Genomic DNA, 22,599 nt, shown 5'->3' on the forward strand with positions numbered 1-22,599 from the left:
GCCTGAAAAGCTGTCTCTCTTCCATTATTTAAAATGCTCCTTAAATTCAACTTTACCCTAAATAATAACTACAGAAAGGTGAGGTGACTGCCCTTCATACAACCTGACTTTATCTGAACATGAAACTCTCATGACCATCACCCCCAATGTCTGGCTTACAAATGCACTTACCCTTGGCTTGTGTACAACATAAATATTTAATTCAATCTATTTATAAATTTGTTCAATGCTTATTATTTAGTTGCTTCTAAGTTCTCAGCGTATGTATCTGCAACAGCACTGTCTGTCTTCACTTATAAACCATTATAGCAGTAATTTCTAACCCTGGTTTCACAACATTATAAAATATGAGCATTTATCTTATGAAATATCAGTTCAGGACAAGAAAAAAGATAGTATGTCATGACACACAATTAAAATATTGCCTCTAGAAGGTGGGGACAGTGCTTATTTAATTTAATCTTTCTAAATTAGATAAGCAAATCAAAGGAGATCTAAATCTAATCTAAGAGATCTAATCTCTGTAGAGATCTAAAACAATTTCAGGGCCAAAGGGAATTTAAGAAATTCAGTTTTTGGAAAAAATGATTATAAGATAGACTTAAAGGCTTTAGAATTGGAGGGGACCCTAGAAATCATATAATTTAACCTCATTTTACAGATAAGGAAACTGAGACCCAAAGAAGGGAAGGTCATACAGATTATGATGTTGATGATACTCCACATATGTTGCATAGAAGAGATTCACTGACATATTGAAGTATACTTATGCTGAAGTACTACAGTAAATTTCCAAGCTGACATCTTGGTGAGTTGTGAACCTTTTATTACTGGCAGTGATTATTTCTTTCTCTAAAATGAATGCCATAATGCTGTCATATGTCATGACTCTCCCCTGTTTTGGATTCTGATATCTTCATGTGTCTTCAAAGTTCTTTGCAAACTATAAAGGATCATGTCCTTTACATACTCCAGATTATAGTCATAAAATCTCATATTTCAAAGACTTATAGACCATTCAGACATTAATAACGTCTATAAGAAACTGCCACTGGCAAGGAAGTCATTACATTATTGAGATAGCTTATACCATTTTTGGTATAACAATTAGAAAATTCTTCCATATTTTGAAAACGAGCCCATCACCTTATAATCTACGTCACTGCTCCTAGTTCTGCCCTCTGAACCAGATTAAAATATAGTTTCTGTTTTTAATGTGCTGGTGTATTAATAATAAAAAAAGAAATATATAAATATGTGGGGTTTTCTAAGTCATTATGTGGCCCATGGGGATCTTTATGTGTGGTCTGGTGGCCCCTAGTTCTATTTGAGTTTGACATCATTGTTGTTGGCTAGCGATTGTTAAACTATCCACTGCCACTATTCATTTCAGTGTCTAGTTTGTGGTTTTTATAACCTTTCTCATGATAAATTTGCTTCTTAAAACTTTGTAACTTCAAGTGCCTTTCTGCCACAGGAGAATATAAATTAAATTATATTGCTTGCTATAGAAAATATACATTAATCTACCCATTTATACATACCAGGTCTTCCAGAATGTGTGGTCTGCAGGCCTAGCCTCTGAGAATCCAGTCACCTCCATGCCACAATAAGGCCTGTGAGTAAGACTTTCACAGGCACTGATTTACCATAAAAAGAACTAACCAGGTTCCAGTGGAATTTCATTTGAATTTTTTTTTTAAATCAAAGTACACATACATATTTTGATATTGAGTATTGACGTCCCAGCTAGATTAGAGCATCAGGCCTGGAGTCAGAAAGACCTAAGTTCCAATCTGGCCTCAGACACTTTCTCACTGTGTGACCCTGGGCAAATCACTTAACCCTGTTTGCCTCAGTTTCCTCATCTGTAAAATGAGCTGGAAAAGGGATGATAAACTGCTGCAGTATCTTTGACCAGAAAAGCCCAGATGGGATTAGACAGGACTGAAACAACAGAACACTAGAATTTGAATTGACATTCATGTGTAGAATCCCAAGGGAAAAGTTATAAATATCTTCATCTAAGGGCCTTTGATGACCAGTTGAGAGAAACTTTTGTACAGCAAAGTCTCATTTCTGACATGTTTCCTTATTCTTCAGGAGCTTCCAGAGTAGGAAATGCTGGAAAAAATAAAGGGTATCTCTTACTTCAGCTTTATATCTCTCTCTTCCCCACTCCATCCCTCCACCCCCCACCTCCAACCCAGTTAGAATGTAAGGTCCTTGAGATTACTTCATTTTTGTATTTGTAGATAAAAGCTTTGTAACACTGAGAGCTTCTCCCTCTTCACCCCACTCCCCACTCAAATATAATGGAAGCTCTTAGAAGGAAGTAGATTCAGATTCTCACTTGCCCTAGGTTTTTAAGCAATGATTAGATGATCCTTGTATCAGGTATATTGTACTGGGGATTTTTATGCAGGTATATGTTGGACTCGTTGACCTTTGAAGTCTTTTCCAGCTCTGAGGTCCTGTAATCAACTAAAAGCAGTATATAAAGAATACACACAAATCTTACTCACTTACTCTCCACCCATTTCCTATTCCCTCCCACTTGTCTGTTGGCCCACATATTTTACTTACTCTTAATCACATTTTCCAACCATTCACCTACTCATTCAGTTTCTTCTATTTATCAACTATCTACCACTTTTCCACCCTTTACCTGCTCATTTTTATCCACCCACTCCTATTATATATCCATTCACTTTCTATAGAACTGGTCTTTCTTTTTCTTCACTTCTTTTTTTTAACTCACCATTCAAGTTTTTTGTTGATTGTTTTTTTCCTATAGTACCTGTCTTGAACTTTTATATGTTCCTTTTTACCCCTTCATCTTCATTCTTCCTTTCTTTTCTCTTCTCCTGCTTTTCTTTTCTATGCCAGCTTATTCTCTTTCTCCTGATTTTTCCTCCAGTCATGTTTCTCTTTTTTGGAGGGAGAGGAGTTTCTCTTTTCTTATCTCTTTTCTTCTTGTTTTTTTTTTCTCTCTCTCCTTTAAAATCTCTTTCCTAACATAATTTCCTTTAATTTCCATGCCTCTGTCTTTGATTTGGGTTTTTTGTTTTTCTCTTTTCTTCTTTTGTTGCCTGACGACCTATAACCTTCCCCCCCCCCCAGCAGGGATTCTAAACATATTTGGTATTAGGGAACCCTTTCATAGTTTGATGAAGTCTATATACTTCTTCTCACAATAATGTTTTTAAATGTATAAAATAAAATACATAGGCTCACAAAGGAAACCAATTATACTGAAATACAGTTATCAAGGTATCTTTTTTTTTTTAATGAGTCCGAGGTTTAAGAACACCTGCTATGGAAGGAAGTTCTTCTTCTCACTCAATAGAGAATAGGTAGCATCCAGCATAGGATGGAGAGCAGGGACTACTGATGACGCCAGGGAGCACAGTAATGCCTCTCCATCTATCCTTCCATCCATCCTTAGGCACTATTATTTAATACTTAGGCTCAATAATTTTTCAGTGGTGGGGAAAAGAATGAAAGAGCTAGTGTGGCACAGTGGAAAGAGCATTGAATTTAGAATCAGAAAACCTGGGTTCAAGTCCTGGTTCTTCTACTCATGTGACCTTGGTGAGTTACTTAATCTCACTGAACCTCAGTTTCCTCATCAGTAAAATGAAGAGATTGGACCAGATGATCTTTAAGATCTCTTCCAGCATTACATATATGATCTTATGATTAACATTAAACAAATAAAGAAAGAGGTCAGAACCCTTTACAACTTAGAAGGTGCTCTCTGAGAGTTGCCATGACCAAAAAATTATAGCCGACCTCGGGATGAGATTTTCTGAATTTGACTAAGATTGTCCTCAGGTTACAGACATACTGACAACCACTGGGCTGGTACTCTAAGCCCTTTCAGTTTAGCAGGACCTGCCAGAACTTGTGTTCTGCTGGCCTAGACTCTGAGAATCTAGGGTCACCTCCATGCTACAATGGGACTTGTGAGTAGGACTTTCATGGACACTAAGTTACCATAAAAAGAGCTAAATGGGTTCCAATGCAATTTCATTTGAATTTTTTTCTTCAACATCAAAAAGTATACATGTATGCATGAATGTGTGTATATTGATGTCACTTACGATGCAAATGTTTTATTTCTTTCCCAGCCCACTTCAGAGAACTTCTGGGAATTGCCCCAGTCTGGCTAGTGGCAGTCATCCAACTCTCTTATTTGAAACTCAAAAATGTGTCCTACAGAGAACCTCAGATATCAGCTCCATTGTAAGCAGCTAAAGATATCCCTGAGGACACCGGAAGTAAGTGTGACTGCTTCCTCTGGCAGAACCAAAGAAGTTTGGCAAAACTGACAGAAACTGGACCCAACCCCCTCTCACTGGTTGGGAGTGGGACAAGAGGGAGGCTTTCCATAAGAGGTTACTCTAATGATAAGTAACAAATTAGACTGACACATATCGCCACTCATTTCTGTGAGGGAGAGGTATAGCTAAGAATTCTGGCACCTGGCACAAAGGGGTGACATTGAGATATCACTTCTGGGGCAGGGTTAACTGTACTATTCCATTTCATTGCTCTGCAAGCGGTTTTCCTATGAGACACTTATAGTTGGATATGGTCATACCAGGGCAGGGAGGATCAAACCCTAGGGAGTATGGCCCAGGCTCCCAAAGGGCAATCAATGACCCTCTATCCCATCAAGTCCCAAGAAGCTGGAGAGGCTTTCCTGGCAGTCACCTCTCTCAGCCTTGCAATATATAGCAAGCAGTGGGCCACGGTCTATGTATTCTGGATGATGTACGGCAATTGAACCTGGGAGGGAATTGGAGCTGGGGCATATGTTAAAAAGTTTGAGGTGGGTTCTGTTAGTGGCTCAGAGTAGTTATAGGGCTTAGGTAATTGAGGCATCTTCCATTCCCTGTATTCCAGGTACATCTGACCACTATTCTTTTCCCTCTAAGGTTTCTATGATAACTCTCTTCTGCTGAGTTATTTTGGGCAGATATCTGATACTGAAGTTTTGGAGGCTTTTCTAGAACTTTTTCCTTTTACATTTTGGATGTTGAGAGTTCAGTGGCTCAAAGTAACTGATCTTAAAGAAGTCTATGCCTTGCTTGGGATTTGCTAGTAGACAAGGTTGTTGTTATTATTGTTGTTCAGTCATGTCTGACTCTTCCTGACCCCTTTGGGGTTGGTTTGTTTTTTGGTAAAGATACTGGAGTGGTTTGCCATTTCCTTATCCAGTTCATTTTACAGATAGGAAAACTGATGTAAACAAGATTAAGTGACTTGGCCAGGGTCATACAGCCAGTAAGTGTCTGAGGCCAGATTGGAACTCGGAAAGATGAGTTTTCCTGACTTCAGGCCTGGTACTCCATCTACTGTACCACACAGCTGTCGTAAAAGTGCTTAATATGCTGCTGATAATGGTTTTCACAGAGAAAACTGGCCCTCTTGGGCCACTTGACTTTCTGATGATATGAATAGGGATATAAACTTTGGAGCAGGATCTTTAGGGAAATTGCTTGCAAAGATCTATAATCCTACTGCAGAAATCTCCAGCATAATGAATGTCCTTTTAGAAACTACTATGTCTGGTATGTGGTCATAATATGGCAGGTATGTGATAGCATATACCTGAGATACCTGCTTCTGGGGAGGCTGAGCTGGTGGATCACTTGAGGCAGGGAGTTGTGATTGGCAGCCACTGTCCGCTGTTTGGTCTAGTCTCATTTTCCGGTAGCTCATTACCTGGGTAAAGTTTTCTGCTTTCTCTTCTAGCTATTTACTCTTTTTTCAATTCTTTCTTCAAGAGCTTTAATTTCAGTTTTTTTTAATCTATTGCTTCTTTGTTTCCAAATACTCTTATAGTCCTTATAGAAAATACTTTTTATTTTTTTCTTTTGTTTGTAGTTGTTACAGATTTACTCCTTTGGGAGGGGATATCTAGATATAAAATAATTTTTATGCTGGTCAGCATTGTCTTCAATTCACTCATGTCTTCAGCTTTGGTTTCTTAATTCGACTTTGTGCCAGGGCCAGGCTCTGCTCCCTGCTGCCCTTTTAGTGCAGTGGTTGGCCTTGCTTGATCTTACCGTCAGTTCTTATGCCTCCCTCTACTTTCTGCGATCTTCAGAACCCTCTATGAAGTCTCAGGCCAGAGTGCTAGGGACCTCAGAACCCCTGGGCTGTCTTAGAATCTGAGTGTCACTACACCTCTCTGGCCACTGCTGCTTCCTAGGACCTTCTGGCCACTCTGGGGGTTTTCTTAACTCCCTTCATCTTTCTCAGGATGGTTCCTCCACTCTTGTCATCTCTGAGCAAAGACCTTTGTTGGCTACATGTAACTTCATTGAAGGCTGGTCATGCTGGGAGGCTAGGCTTGTTTGCTTGCACTGGCACTAGCTTTACTAGTAGCTCCCTTTCCTATTGCCTGCAAGCTTCTGGCTGACTTTTTATGTGTGTAGTTCTGTGTGGGAGAAGTAATTCACTGTAGTTTCTCATTGTATTTCTTAATTGTTATTAGGTCATGTGCAAATTTCAGATTTTTGCTGAAGTAGTGTTTGGGAGCCGGGCAGTCTGCTTCTCTTTTGGAAGCCATCTTGTTAAAAAGTACAGAGATTATACTGTATGTATATACATATATGGAGAGAGAGTGTGTATAAAATAAATTTTTATTGATAACTTTGGGTTTTTACATCACTGGAAATTCTCCCAGTATTCTTTTCCTTCTCTTTCCCCTTCCCAAAGTATCATTCCATGTAGTAAATTATATTTCTAAATAAAAAGGAAAGAAAATAAATCAGCAGACCAATCTATACATCAAAAAAGTCTGGAAATACATGCAGTATACTGCACCTGGGTCCTCTGCAAAGGAATGGGGTCATATTCTTTATAATTTTTCAACATTCACCTTGAGTTGTTTTGATTCTTCTTTCTACTTATATTGTTGTATTCATCACATATAATGTTTTCTTGGCTTTGTCTACTTCACTCCACAACAGATCATGTCAATCTTTCAATGCTCCTCTGTCTTCATCATTGTCATTCTTTCCTACAACACAGTAATATTCTGTTACATTTATGTACTGTGATTTGTCTAGCCATTCTGCAATGAATGGGCATTTACTTTATTTCTAGTTCTGTTACCACAAAGTGTTGTAATAAATAGTTTGGTGTTATATGGGGATTTTTTTCTTATCAGTGACCTCCCTGAGGTAAAAGTCTAGTAGTTGGATCTCTGGGTCAAAAGATATGAATATTTTAGTGACTTTACTTGCAAAATTTTAAATTGTTTCCCAAAAAGGGTTATACCAATTCCCAGATTCAACAGCAATGCATTAATGTGCATATCTTCCTACAACCTCTTCAGGCTGACTATCTTCGTCTTTTGTTATCTTTTCCACTTTGCTGGGTATAAGGTGAGACCTCAGAGTTGTTTTGATCCCCAATTCTCTTTTTACTAGTGATTTGGAACATTCTTTTATATGGTTGTTAATATTCTGTAATGCTTTTTTTGAGAACTGTTTGTTTATATCCTTTAGTTATCTATTGGAGAGGGATTACATATTAATCAGACTTGTATATCTTCAATGACTAACATTTTGTGTTTATTTTGTAGTTATACGACCATTTTAAGTATATCATCAAATGCAGTAGAACAACTTGAAGGGATTTAGAGCTAGAAAGAATTGTAGAGGTCATTTAATTAAGAAAACTGAGACCCAGACATATTAAACAACTTGATCAAGATAGCATGGAATTGGAACCTGATTCTTTTTTGCATTGAAGACTTTCTTTAAAAAACCAGAAAAGGTTTTTTTGATGCTTTTTTTTTTACATTATCACTTCCACTGAACCCCTTTCCCAATAGAACCTTTCTTTGTAACAAAGAAACTGTATGCTTTATTTTCTTATATCATCAATGTTTAGATTTTTTTTTTGCTTGAATGTATTTATGTTAAAAAAGGCATTTTTTTCAAGGACAGCTATGAAAGTGGGAGGGGAGAGAGTAATAATGATGCAAAAAAAAAAATGAATAAAGAGCACCAATGAAGCATTGGAAAAGTACCCAGAAGTGTATAAAATTAAGTTCAGAAGGGAATATGGAAAAGCAGGGAATAGGTCTAAAAAGTCCCAATTTCTCAATGAGGTCATTCTAAAAGGGGTGTGTGTGGGGGGGGTAATTGGCAAACAACCTTGAAGAGATAGGTATAGGACAAATTGTATACAATTAGAATGAAGATCTTTTAACCCCGGGGGGAGGTGGGGGGGAAGCTTGTAGCTGTGTCTACAGGGAAGATTGCTCAAGGACAAGCCTCTCCCTTTGCTTTCTGAAAAGAGACGAGTCAGGTGACTCCTTTCTGGTAGAAGCAGATCCCCTGATATGGAAGTTTTTGGAAGCTTTTCTATTTTTTGATCATTTATCTATTGGGAAATGGTGGACTTAAGTCTTCAGCAGACTTTCTATATCTTCAGTGCCTAACACAGTGCTCTTAAATATTTGTTGATGGGAGGATTTATATGACCAGATGTAAAGAAACGATTCCAAGAATTTGAAGTGGAGTATACAGTCCCTAAATAGACAGCTAACCTCAGGTTAAATGTTATGACCGATATTGGTTCCAGAAGAGAGATGATAGAACACATCTGTCTTCTTTTCTTAGAGATGTGTGCATAACCGGGAGAGGAGGAAACTACTACGGGGATAAGAAACTGCATACGCCATCAAACCCCATTGCCATCTTTGTTGGTTTTGCTTGCCTTCCCCCCCCCCCAACCCGCTTTCTTCTTGAAATTCTAAAGGGCTGGATTTGGTATTAAAACAACAGGAAAGAAATAACATTTCAGGTGTCAAAATTTAATTTATATTTAAGCTACCATTTTAAGCATATCATCCAATTCAGTAGAATGGGATTTTAGAGATCATTTAATTAAGAAAAGTGAGACTCAGGCATATTAAACAACTTTCTCAAGATAATACAGGTTATTGACTAGCCAAGCTAGAATTGGAATCCAATCACAGGTGATTTCTTTAGAAAACCAACCAAAAAACCCTGTTTTTTTTTTACATTTTTACTCCACTGAACTCCTTTCCCAATAGAAGCCTCTTCTTGTAACAAATATATTTGACAAGCCTAAAACTGTCATGTTTCCATTCTTGGATTGGATTTGTTTTTTCTTGACTGTATTTATGGTAGAACAGAGGGCTTTTTTTTTTTGTTTGATGGAGACATAGGAGAGAATATGTGTGAGGAGTGATAGTGATGCAAAAAAAAAATGAATAAAGAAAAGAGCACCAGTGAAACATTTAAAAAGTTCCTAGAAGAAAGTAACAGGAAGTTCACAAGGGATACAGAAAACAGGAGAGGGTGATACTACTGATAAAATTTAAGATATTCATTAAAAACCAAGCTCTATATAAGAGAGATTGACAGCCCATATGTGATCCCCTTTTCTGCTCTTTCGATGTGGAAAGTTGATCTTGCCTGTCATTTGTCAAAAAAAAATGAAGAAAGTCTTAAAAAAGAAAATGTATGTCTCATTTTCTACCTCTAATCCACCTGTGGAGAATCCCTTGCTTTTTTTCACTATTCCAACTTCAATTTTTATTTAAGGACAATAGAAATGTGATGTCTCTTTTTAAGACAACCTTAGACAACTGTCTGGCTGATTCTGGTATATTCCTGTCCCTAATGGAGGGGACTATGTCAACCTACAGATTCTTCGCTGTTCAATGCCATCCAGCTGATTGTCTTGAAGAAGTCCTGACTGCCACCTTGCAATAGAATTCCTGCCAGCAATGCTGGGCCACATCACCACCTCCTGGACATTTAAACAAATGACATACTGTCCTGAGCAGATTTGGGGAAAGAAAAAAAAAAGGTGGTGGAGGGTGGGGGGCGTGGTGGGAAGTAGCACTTTTGTGAAGATTCTAAAGGCCTAAGCAAGCTTTGGTGCCCAGGGTTTCTTGCCCCAGTAGATGCTTTTCTCCTGTAACACTTTTGTAGTGATGTATCCCTCTCCAACCTGCTGATGCAGCAATATTTCTGCCCTGGAAGTCCTTCTGCTCTCATCATCAGCCCCACTCCGTGGTACAGGGTAGAAAGTGCTGAATTTTGAGCTCGAGAACCTGTTTTTCAAATCCTATCTGGGTGACCTAGGGCAAGTTACTTCATCTCCCTGGGTCTTAGTTTCCAAATAGATTTGGACTAGGTGACCTGACCTGGAAGGTAATGCTATCGAGCCTTCATTTAGTGCTTCCCATATTCTATCTCATTTGATCCTCACAACTGCCATGGCTGGTATGTGCTACTCTTATCTTCCATTTTATAGGTAAAGAAACTGAGACTGAGAGGTTAAGTGACTTGTCCATGGTCATACAACCAGTGTCTAAATGCAATATTTGACCTTAGGTCTTTCAGGCTCCAACTCCAGCACTTAACTTACCTAGTACCCCACCCGGGCTGCATCGAAAGTGTCTTTCTTCTCTAAACTTACCGTCCTTTGAGTTTGTGATATTCAAGTCAAGCCAAGTCTATAAACATTTATTAAAAGCACGTACTATATAAGAGGCTCTGCGGTAAGTCTTGGGGATACAAAGAAAGGTCAAAAACAATTGTGACCTTCCTCAAGAAGGTCACATTCTAAGGGGAAGGGCGGAGATAACTGGCAAACAAGCTAGCTGGAGATATAAGAGATAAAAACACAAGATCCTTATGCCCAAATTATAAAACAAGCTCCTAGCTGCGCCTACAGGGAAGACTGCTCAAGGGCGACCCTTCCCCTTTGCGCTCAGAAAAGAGGCCTGCCTCTTGAGTCAGGTGACAGACGACTGATTTAAAGGCGGAAGAGGGAACGGAGCGGCGGCCCGAGCAGCGCAACTTAGTCCTCCCTGGCTTGCAAAAGCACTGTTGTTATTTGCTGCCGCTCCTCTCGGGTGGAGGGAACATGGGTCGGGACCAGAGCCTGGCGGCACGCCCGGCTCTGCTGCTGCTCCTGCTGCTCCCGCTGCTCCTGCCAGGACGCTCCGCAGAACCCAAGCGCTACGAACCCACCTGGGAGTCGCTGGACGCCCGCGAGCTCCCCGCTTGGTTCGATGAGGCTAAGTTCGGGATCTTTATTCACTGGGGCGTATATAGCGTGCCCGGCTTCGGGAGCGAGTGGTTCTGGTGAGCACGCTTCTGTTTCTTTTTCTTGGTCCTCTTTTGAGTTCTGCTCGCTCTCTCTCTCTTCTCTCTCTCTCTCTCTCTCTCTCTCTCTCTCTCTCTCCCCCCCCTCCCCCCTCTCTCCCTCCCCCCCTCCTTCCCTCCCTCTTTCCCCCTCTCTCTCTTCCCCCCCCTTGTCATCTGTACACTTTCGCTACCTCTTGGATGCCATCCCTCTGCTGCTCATTCCTTTTACTCCTTTCTGTCCCGCCTCTTCTTGCTGTAGTCCTCCTTGCACCCCGGTATACAGATAGTTAATGATGCTATGATTTTTATTGAATACTGTTTACTAATTTTTATACTTCTTTCTCCCTAAGACTTCAAAAGAATTTTTCGAATATCATCCTCATTGGTCCTCACACAAACCCATTTGTAGGGAGCAGAGTTAGTATTAAGTGCCTACTATGTGCTAGGCATTGCTGAACAGTGGGGACACTAAATTTTTTTTAAAGAGACACAAAACACCAGTCCATGCTTTCACTAAGAGTTTACATTCTAATGGGGGAGATAATCTCTGAGATAAGGTACTGTGGTGGTGGTGGGGGGTTGGGTTTGAAAGATCTTATGCAGAAAAGTTGGATTTGATTTGATTCATGAAGGAAGCCAGGAGACTAGGGATGAAAAGACTGAGTATTTCTGGTGGGTGTGGGTGTGGGTGTGGGTGTGGCAGGGGAGGGGGCTTTGAAAGTCCTAGTAAAGAAAAGTGGCCTTTGATCTGAGTTTTGAAGGAAGCCCAGAGACTAGAGACAGTGTTTCCAGGCTCAGTATATTGGCAGTGCCTTGTGTGAGGACCAGTAAGTAAGCCAATGTAACTAGATTTCCAGTAAAGATGTAGGAAGACCGGAAAGGCGATAAAGTTTATATGCCAGAGGATTTTTTAGTATTTGATCTAGTGGGTAATAGTGAGCCACTGGAATTTATTAAGTAGGGGTGTTATGTGGTTTAATTTGTACTTTTGGAGGATCACTTTGACCATGGAATGGAGGATGGCCCGATGAGATTAGTATCCTCTTATCCAAGTAGGAAATTTGAGACAGATAAATGGAAGAGTGACTAACCTGGGACTTAAGTATTTGTCTCCCATATCAGAGATCGGTTATGGGCTTGGAAATGTCTTAAGAGGTAATCTAGTCTGACCTCTTCACTTTACCCATGAGGGCACTGATTCCCAGAGAAGTGCTGTGATTTGTCCAAGGTTACACAGCTGGTACGTAGGAGAACCAGAATCTGGTCCCAGATCATCAAACTCCAAGTCCAGGCCTCCTCCTCCTCCTCCACTAGACTGCCCTCCTGGTTTTCGAGGTCTAACAGGAAGTAACAGCTTGCATCAGGAGATTTGGGTTCAAATCTCAACTTTTACCCTCAAACTAGATGTCTGCATCCAGTACATTTTAGTTAACGTTTTTAGACTTTATACGACTACCTCACAAGACTGTCATGAGGTGTGAACAGTGCTTTGTAAACCTGAAGCAATATTTAAATAAATTATTATGATGATTTTTTAAGAAGAAATTAAAACCATGTTTTTTATTTTTTAATGCTTACAACATGCAAGAGTATGTTTGAGGGTGGGTCATGCCACCTATGATAGGTGTTACAGTCTGAAAAGTCACCATGGGCTGCAAAGACCATGGTTTGTTTTCATCCAAAATAGCAGGTACCTTGAATCTGTTCCCCCATCACTTTGTAATTGTCTGGTTAGTGATGAATGTGGCATTTAGTCACATTCTGGAACCAAGCTGGATGGGAATAATAAAAACATCATAGCTCAGACTGGCTTTTTCATGAGTTTTTTGTTTAGCTTCAAGTTCCTGAATGGAGTGACCTAGTGCCAGGGCCTGTCCAAACTGGAGTGCTGATCTGATACTTTTTTTTTTTTAAGCCATCAGTTCGATCTAAAAGGTGGTATTTTGTTAGTTCATCTTTGGTATTTTTCTTGACAGAAAATTTACTATTATGGATTTAGGGCTGGAAGAGAATGCAGAGTTAATCTTGTCATAGGACCAAAGCTGGGAGGGACTTTCAAGGCCATCTAGACCCAAACTCTCCTTTTATATTTGCGGAAACTCAAGACTAGGTAGGGTATATGGGGGATGAAGGTGTGGGGGGCGGTTCTGGGGCCAGATAGATAAAATGCCCTTTCTCCACGTAGCTGCAATATATGGTTGGGTCTTCCTTTTCTGAGGCCTTTCTTACCAAGTTTTATGGTTACAGAAGTCTCATGATGCTTCTTCCATCTTCCAATATGAATTTCTTTGCTACTGCTCAGAGTGGAGGTGCAAGAAATAAACACCAAGATAAGGATCAGTTTATTAAAAATCATTTGGTTTTATTTCCACCAGTTATCACTCCACTTAGTCAAAACTGTAATAAGTGGCATTGCCAAAAAATACCCTGAAGCAAACTTGTCTAAAGACACAAAACACATATCATTCTTAAGCTCCTTTATGAAAATGGACAGGGTGGTAGGAGGTATAAGCAAAATGTTATACTTTGTGGGAAGGTATAAGGCGGGGCAGCATGTTCAGTGAAAAGAGCCTTGAAGCTAGAGTCGGAGCACCTGAATTGGAATCTCTGCTCTGGGGGGACTCTTCCACCTTTCCCAAGTCACTTCTCTCTGGGCCTCAGTGCCCTCATCTGTAAAAATGAAGGAGTTGGATTAGATGAACTCTAAGGTTCCTTACAGCTCTAAATCTATGATTCTATGAGTTATACTGCATGTGAGTAGGCAGACCATTCAGAATAAAAAGTTTTTTTTCCTTAAGGGGGGAAAGGGTAAACAACGAAGAGAAATCTATTTCATTTGCATAGTAGTCTGGATCATTAGAATTTTGAAATGATATTTCTTCACTATGTAAAAGGCTCCATATAAACCCTCTAAGGGCAGGGATTGTTTCATTTTTGTCTTTGTTCCCTTGTACTTAGCAAAACGACACATAGTAGGTACTTAATAAATGATTGATTTGGTCTTCGAAGTTATCCCCTTCACCAGAGAGGCTCACAACAACTAGAAGAGGGAAAGGGGTATTTATTAAGGACCTACTTCGTTCAGGTACTGTGCTAAGTGTTTTACAAATATTATCTCATTTGAACCTCCCACCATCTCTGGGAGGTAGATGCTATTATTATTACCATTTTACAGATGAGGAAACTGATGCAAAAGGTTAAGTACCTTGCCCAGGTTCACACAGCTAGTAAGTGTCTGAAGCTGGATTTGAACTCAGATGTTCCTTATTCTAGGCCCAGCTCTCTATTTATTGCACCACCTGGCTGCCTCTAAAGATTGCCACAAGGACTATGGATGGTTTTTGCTCTAAAGTTGCTCTAAAAATTCAACAAGCATTTATTAAGTATATTTTATGGGCCATGTTCTGGATACTGGGGATACAAAAACCAAAACCCAACATCGCTGCTCTTAAGGATCTTATATTCCTCACCTCGTGGCCTCTGTACTGATGAAGAACCTTTCTGAAGTTATTGGAGCAGGTGATATCTCTGGACAGACACAAAGTCCAAGCCTCTACTCAAAGCCTTCCCAGTTTGGTAGGATTTGCTAGTGTTGGCAGAGCTTCCCACAATTCAGGGTTACCTCCACATGATAACCAGCAGGACTTTAGGCTGGGCGAGAAAAAAGGAGATGAAAATTAGTAATTTTTATACCATCATTCAATTATTAACCATGAGTACTAGAGGTTTTCTTTTTCTCACTTTAGGTGGTATTGGAGACAGTTAAAATTACCGGAATTTGTAAACTTTATGAAGGCTAACTATCCCCCTGGATTCACATATGAAGAATTTGCAGTGGAATTTAAAGGAACATTTTTTAATGCCAGCACCTGGGCAGATATCTTGGCATCCTCAGGTGCCAAGTATGTTGTTTTAACTACCAAACATCATGAAGGTGAGTGAAATACTGAAATAAGGCATTTGTTAAGTGCCTGTTATGTGCCAGAAACCATGTTAAGTGTTGCCATACAAAGAAGGGGGGGGGGAAGCTGATAATGCCTAGGGAAGAGTATAAATCACCACCTTAAATTTTTTTTGTTACTATAAGCAAAATATTCATAGTAAAAACTAATAAATAAATAAAAGAAGAAATCTGTAAGTAAAAGCTAAAATTTTAAAAATTTACATTTGGACTAAAGAGAAAACAAATAGGTTTCAGCTACATAAAAAGAGTGCCTTTGCTGTGTATTTTTCTGAATCTATTTGTTTACTCATCAAGGCCATCAAGGTCTGTTGCATTTATAAAAATCATGCAGATTTTTCCAAATTTCCTTGTATTCCTGATTTGCTATTTTCATATTATAATGAGATTGGAGTAGGAACAAGAGTAGAGGACTCACCAGATGGGGGTAGGGGTCGGACTCTGAAGAAATAAACCTCCAGTGGCACCTGATCTGTTCCCACTGGTGCCAGAGAGTTCAGTGGCCCAGTTCCGTGTCCAATCCCACTTCTGACACCAGTTAATGTCAGCTAGATGGAACTGGCCTCTCACCTGTGGATGGCCAGAGTTGAACAAAGCAGGCTAGCAATAAATAGTTTAATTTGAAAGTGAAGGAAATGGCTTGCAAGCAAGGACACGGGTGCTGGAGCCCTCCCTCTTAGTGAGGGGAGATCTCAGTCCTTATACCAGTGGCTATGAAGTGAGCTATAACCCTGACAATGAGGGGTAACAGCAACAATAAGACAAGTTTGATTCCTACCAGGGCTTCGTGACCAGAAGCAATTCTGAGGGGCAGCTAGGTGGCACAGTGAATAGAGCTCTGGCCTTGGAGTCAGGAGGACCTGAGTTCAAATCCAGCCTCGGACACTTAACACTTACTAGCTGTGTGACCTTGGGCAAGTCACTTAACCCAGATTGCCTCACCAAAAAAAAAAAAAGCAGAAACAATTTTGGGATTTTGCTGTGGCTAAGAGGGTGAGTGCAAAGGATTGTTGTTATGCCAACTCAGGGCATGTCTTGCTTGCTGGGCCTTAGCTCTGGAAAACAGGATGTCTGTCTTGACAATAATGAAATAGTTTGCCACTTCTCTAGCTCACTTTACAGATGAAGAAACTGAGGTAAACAGGGTTAAGTGACTTGCCCAGGGTCACATAGCTAGTAAGTGTCTGAGGCCAGATTGGAACTAAGGAAGATGAGTCTTCCTGACTCCAGGCCTGCCACTCTATCTACTTAGCCACCTAGCTGCCTTTAATTATTTAGTATTGTGTAATAGTGGGCAACTAAATGGCTTAGTGGGCCTGACATCAGGAAGACCTGAGTTTGTCACTGCATTGATCACAGTTTTTAAGTCTTTCCAAGTTGTCTGCCCTTACAATGTTGTTCTTACATAAATTCATCTCTTGGTTCTATGGATTTCACTCTGCTTCAGGTCATACAAGTCTTTGCATATCTCTAGCAAAATAGTTTTTCATTACACGCTTATACCATAATCCCCAACTAATGGATAACCTCTTAGTTTCCACTTCTTTGCCTCTACAAGATGAGCTGCTATTAATACAGGTCCTTTTCCTTTTGGATCTTTTTAGGGTATAGGCCTAGGAGTGTTATTATTGGGTCAAAGGGTAGGTATGGTTCAATAACTTTTGGAAAATAGCTTCAAATTACTTGTGAGAACAGATGGATCGATTCACAGCTCTACCAGTAGCAGAGTTAGAATGTGTCTGATTTCCTGCAATGCTCCCCAAACTTTGTCATTTTCCTTTGTCATCTTTGCCAATCTGATGGATGTGAGGCAGAACCTTAAAGCTGCTTTAATTTGTGTTTCTCTGATTATCAATGATTTAGAAGATATTTTCATATGGCTGTTAAAAGATTTCTTCCTTTGAAAACTGTGTCTATATCCTTTGATCATGCGTCAGTTATTCTTATAAATTTGAACCAGTTCCTTATATATCTTGGAAATGAGATATTTATCAGACAAACTTACTACAATGATTTTTCCCACTTAACCTTCCCTGCTAATTTTAACTGTATTGGTTTTTTTCTTCTTTTATTTGTCCTTACCACACTAAATGGGAGCTTTGGGTTTATCAAACACAAGGCTACAAGGTTTGTCTGATTTTGTATGCTGTGTCCCTAATCTGTTTCAGTGGTCAACCTCTATTTTTTAACTTATACCAAATCATTCTGATGATTACTGTTTTGTAGTATAGTTTCAGATTTTGTATTACTAGGCCCCTTAACTTCCCACTTTTTTCATTATTTCCTTTGAGATTCTTAACCTTTAGTTTCTCCATTTGAATTATTCTTTTCTCCCCCCTAGTTCTATAAAGTAATCCTTTGATAGTTTCAATGGTATTATATCGAATAGAGTGATTTAGGTAGTATTGCCATTTTTATTATATTAGCTTGGCCTACCTATGAGCAATGAATATTTCTCCAATTATATAGATTTATATTTTTGTAAAGAGGTTTTTGTAACCTTTTAGACCCACCACTACTAGAGTTGCCCTTTTGCTTCCTCTTTTCCCTTCCCTTCCCTTCCCTCTTTTCCTTCCCCACCATTCTCCCTCTTCCAGCAAAGGCACCAGGAGTTGTCTCCTAGCCTCCAGCTCCTTTCTCCAGCTAGTTCTAGAACCCTTCCCAGTTGCTTAGCTGTTCACCTCTCCCAGTTACTTTGATGAGATGGAGTCACCAATTCTTCTCCTTTTTGAGGAAGAATAATGATGAGGAGGAGATCACCAAGCCTTACTGTCCATTCAGCCACTGTCTTCTACCATCCTCCAAGCCTTACACCTGCCCTATCGATTCCCAGCACTGCCACCTGGCTTGCTGATACAACCCTCAGTAACCCTGAGCTTTGCCATCTGACTTGCTACACCTTTAGGACAGCCAGCCTTTTCTATCCTCTCTGTTGCTGAACTTTCTTTTGTATGTTGTCTCCCTCAGTTAAAGTGAGGTCTTTGGAAACAGACTGTCTAGCCTTTTCTATTTATTACCCCATCATTTAGCACAGTGGTTGGCACAAAGTAAGTATATAATAAATGTTTTTTCATTCGTAGTCCCACCAATGGGTTAACTGTGTGCTGGCCAGATTGCTTGCCAAAAATTTCTTTAGTCTATATCCCCACCAACAGTTGGACATGTTTCCTTGACATATGGCCAACAACAAATTTTATAATTTTTTTGGCTACCTTTGCCAATTCTATGGGTGCTATCCAAAGGTTGTCTAGATTTTTCATTTCTCTGATTATGTGAAAAACTATGGTTATTTTGTATTTCCTCCAAAAATGGTCAGTTCATGTCATTATAGTTAGTTATACAGTTATAACTATATAATTGTAAGTGTATCATGTCTTTGTAATTCTCAATGTCATTTCTTTATCTGATATAGTTACCACAAATGTTTTTCCCAATCTGTTTCTTTTCTTATTTTAGCAGTGTTGCTTTTTGTCATGTAAAATCTTTTTCTGTATAAACCTGGGGGTATTTGGTATGAAGTGTGAATATAAACTGATCTTCACCATGTAGTTATGAACAATTTCCTTATGAAGAAGAGAATAAAGGAAAGTCATCCATTTTGAAACTGTATTTTTTCAATGGAGAAAAGAAGTGAGAGACAGTTATCATTTCTTTGTAAGTTAGGGAGCCAGTGTTTCTGCAGTCTGTTCACACTGAACCTGAAAATATGATGAATTCAGAAATGTTATGCCCTCAAAAAAGAGTAGGGAGAAATAATTTCATCTTGTAACAGGTATATACAATTATGAGACTCATAATGAAGACATTTTGTAGGCCATCAGTAGGAGTTCAGTAGAAGAATGTGAGTTCTGTAAGGGGAAAGCATTATTTCTTTTTTCTCTTTGTAGCCTCAGCTCTATGTTAGGGGCCACACTGAATTTCATTTTCACAAGTTTCTTCTAAAGGATATTCTTCCCATAGAGATTTATCTTTGAGATGTCTTTGACTTGTGAATATTTTAATTTCCTGGTGTCTGGTTACCTCCCCAAACTGTATTATATGTTCACAATGAGCTGGGTTTTTGTTTTGCTGTTGTTCATCCTTCATTCTTGAAGAGGACCAATAAGTTCAGAAGGTTTTGATGTTTTGACTTGTGAGTTGGATTTAAGTGAGGCAGGGCTGTGAAAAGTCATCAGTCTTACTCTCTCCTCCAGAGTCCTTGGAGTACAGTGGCAAAACATAGGTCAAGACAACTGGTGATGGCCCCTGCTGCATTTTTAGCATTTGTATCTGGTGGGCTGACAGGTGACAGATATAGATTCTTTGGGACCCATGCTGTCATATACAGGGGATGTACCTGCTGAACTCTCTTAGAAGGGTAAACCACAGTGCTTGATGTTACTAAGCTAAAGATCCCCATATGGTAGACATTTTGGACTGCTAAGTTGAGAGATTTTAGGTGGGATTTTATAAATATCGGTACTGCATTGAAACCTGCTATAATTCTGTGATCTTCAGAACAAGAAGACATTTAAAATTTTCCTTGTTACAAATCAAAAGTGAGGTAATCTTAGAGTCTATTTTTACTCATAAAAGTTGAAGAAAATACTTTTTTCCAATGTGCTTGATGTTTCTCTGGCACCAAAAAAGTGTCTATCCTTTGGATCTCAGTGAATATCAACAAATCTGATTCTCTCTTTAGGGAACCCAGGGAAATTTCCAAATCTACTATAATATTATACTGAAGTTTTGGAGGAGTTTGTTTTATGTCTCTTTATATAAAAAGACCAGAATTTAGGAGTCTCTTTTCAGGTTTGAATTATTCAAAAGGGCTAGAAAAGTGGCACACAAAATTGTTTTTTCATTCACTCAGTTTTATAGAAAATTAAAATCAGTAACTTCTACAGCATTGCTCATAACTATAGGGTATTACAAAATTAAATATAATGTCTGCATTTCAAAGTAAAGCATGTGATAATGCAGAATGATTGGGAAATGGTCCCCTGTTTAACTGAGTTTTGGTTTAACGGAGGTTTACCTCAGTTTGGCTATTTAAATTACCTAAATTTGGCTTACTAAATTTCAGAAAATTCAGGCAGGACTATGGAGGGGTAGAGGGGGAAGCTGAGTGAGGTGGGAGGAAGGCTTCAGCAAGTTGATCAAAATCTTTCGGTTGCTTCTGAATCTGTAACTCATTGATCTCTAAATCAGCTGCTAAGTCTGTGTTCTCCTTTCCTGGCAATAACTTAAATAGCATCATCTTCCCCTTCCTGAAATGATTCCAAGACTGAGGATATTAAAAATAGTTCTTTATCAGGCAGTAGGGCAGCTATGTGGCACACTAGATAGAGTGCTGGGCCTGAAGTCAGGAATATTTGAGTTCAAATCCGGACTCAGACACTTACTAGCTATGTGATCCTGGGCAACTCACTCGACCTCTTTTTGCCTCAGTTTCTCTGTAAAATGGGAATAATAATAGTGCTTACCTCTGAGGGTTTTTATGAGGATCAAATGAGATATTTGCAAGTGTTCTGCAACCTTAATGAGTTATGTAAGTGCTAGCTATGGTGATGATGATAAGTCAAAAAGCCTATATTAAATACCGTCTTTGTGCCAGGCACTGTTAGGTGCTGGGGATACAAAATGCAGATGCTGCTCTCAAGGACAACTTGTAAACAGCTGTGTACAAATAAGATCTCTACAAGATATAGACAGGATACATTGGAGATAATCAGTAGAGGGAAGGCATTAAGATTAAAGAGTACCAGGACTTTACCTGGCACTTGCAGGAAGCCAGGAAGTGAGGATAAGGATTAGAAAAATTAGGAGGCTAATGCTTTTTTGAATGTCTCTGATAGAAGCTTGTCATTTGTTCTTTTGTATAAAAGCTGAGTAGGGGAAAAGAATAAAATCTAAATTTAAAAAAAAACTTGGATTCTGTACAAATAAGAGTTACTATGAACAAGATACACATTTATTTATCTGCTGTCAAGGCAGGATGGCATAATGGATAGTGAGCATCAGGAAGACTTGAGTTTAAGTACTTCTGTTTGCAGGCTGAGTAACCTTGGGCATGTCCCTTGATAGCTCAGAGCCCTAGGCAACTTTATAAATGGCTAATCTGCCTTGGTAGAAGGAATTTCTGTAATCCTTTTACAGATGAAATCATACTGATCCATATAAAAAACAAAGCAACATATACACTGCACAAGCCAGAAGTATTTATAAAGATTTTCTGTTTCCTGTTCTGTTTTTCAGGTTTCAATCTCTGGAAATCTAATAATTCATGGAACTGGAATTCTGTTGATAGGGGGCCAAGAAAGGACATTATAAAAGAAATGGAAGTAGCCATTAGAAATAGGACCAAGATGCACTTTGGCCTGTACTACTCCCTTTTTGAATGGTTCAACCCCCTTTTCCTTGAGGATCAAGCTAATTTTTTCCAGACAAGACATTATCCGCCCTCTAAGTGCTGGCCTGATCTCTATGAATTAGTGAACACATACAAACCCGAGATTCTCTGGTCCGATGGTGATGGAGATGCACCAGATACCTACTGGAACAGCACTGGCTTCTTAGCCTGGCTATATAATGACAGGTATATAAGTTTATAGGTTTCTATAGATACTATGAACTCTTATCATTAAATTGGTAATAAAAATTTTAAGTTCCTCAATTCCTGTCTTATTGGTGATGAGTCAGTGTATACAATGTTTCCACATTCTTGTGTCCAAAAATCTTTGTCTTTTTCTGAACCTTTTGTCCATCACCTCTCCATCAGGAGGTTATTAACATGCTTCATTATAGGTCCACTGGAGACATAGTTGGTCACTCACTATATTGATCAGACTTTCTAAGTCTCTCAGAGTTGTTTTCCTTTACAATGCTATTATCTTTGTATAAATGGTTCTTACGGTATTACTCATTTCAGTCTGCATCAGTTCATACTACCCAGGATTCCTTGAAATTGTCCCCCTTGTCATGTCTTACAGCACAATAATATTCCACTGTGTTCTTACAACACAACTTGTTTAGCCATTTTCTAATTGTCTAAGAGGCAGTCTGTGGACTATCAACCCCCCCCCCCCATACCCTAGTTCTTTGCTTTTCTTTTCCTCCTTCAGGATCAGAAAGTTTCTTTTGCTTACAGTGCTTTCCTCCCTCTGTTGTCCACTTTTATCACCATCCTTGCTCCCCAGACCCATCCCTGTTTCCCTGTTCATTTTGGTGTTTCTCTACCAAACTCTGTGTGTGTGTGTGTGTGTGTGTGTGTGTGTGTGTGTGTGTATGTTCAATCTTTTTTCCTGTTTGGAGAGGAGTGAGGGCACCTGAAGCACACTCCCTCCATCCCTTCTTCTAAGTTTATTTAGTCTTCTCATGTATTCCACTTATGAGAAATAGCAAGTTCCACTTCCTTCTTCTCCCTTTTTACACTGCCTTTTATCTTCCCTTCTCCTTTTCTTTTTCAAACTGGTAGAACAGAAGAACCATTTTACCCTTTAG

At 39.3% G+C, this 22,599-nt stretch overlaps 1 protein-coding gene and 1 long non-coding RNA gene across 2 annotated transcripts in view; one reads left to right on the forward strand and one right to left on the reverse strand.

Annotated features, from left to right (window-relative positions):
* The first annotated feature begins 10,708 nt into the window (after nt 1–10,708).
* The window catches only part of FUCA2 (alpha-L-fucosidase 2), an 18,481-nt gene continuing 6,590 nt past the window's right edge, over nt 10,709–22,599 (forward strand). Inside the window, exons 1-3 of the mRNA XM_020972501.2 lie at nt 10,709–11,153; nt 14,903–15,090; nt 21,355–21,694. Coding sequence (XP_020828160.1) covers nt 10,933–11,153; nt 14,903–15,090; nt 21,355–21,694 — 749 coding nt within the window. The 5' untranslated portion in view covers nt 10,709–10,932. The remainder of the gene's footprint in view (nt 11,154–14,902; nt 15,091–21,354; nt 21,695–22,599) is intronic.
* LOC144457543 (uncharacterized) lies at nt 13,498–14,907 on the reverse strand. The gene is made up of 2 exons (XR_013486927.1): nt 14,627–14,907; nt 13,498–13,826 (listed from the first exon to the last, which is right to left on the reverse strand). It is a non-coding gene; the product is annotated as an uncharacterized LOC144457543 (long non-coding RNA).

Source organism: Phascolarctos cinereus, unplaced genomic scaffold (assembly GCF_003287225.1).
Source record: "Phascolarctos cinereus isolate Bilbo 61053 unplaced genomic scaffold, phaCin_HiC Scaffold_5;HRSCAF=322, whole genome shotgun sequence".
NCBI classification, from domain to species: domain Eukaryota; kingdom Metazoa; phylum Chordata; class Mammalia; order Diprotodontia; family Phascolarctidae; genus Phascolarctos; species Phascolarctos cinereus.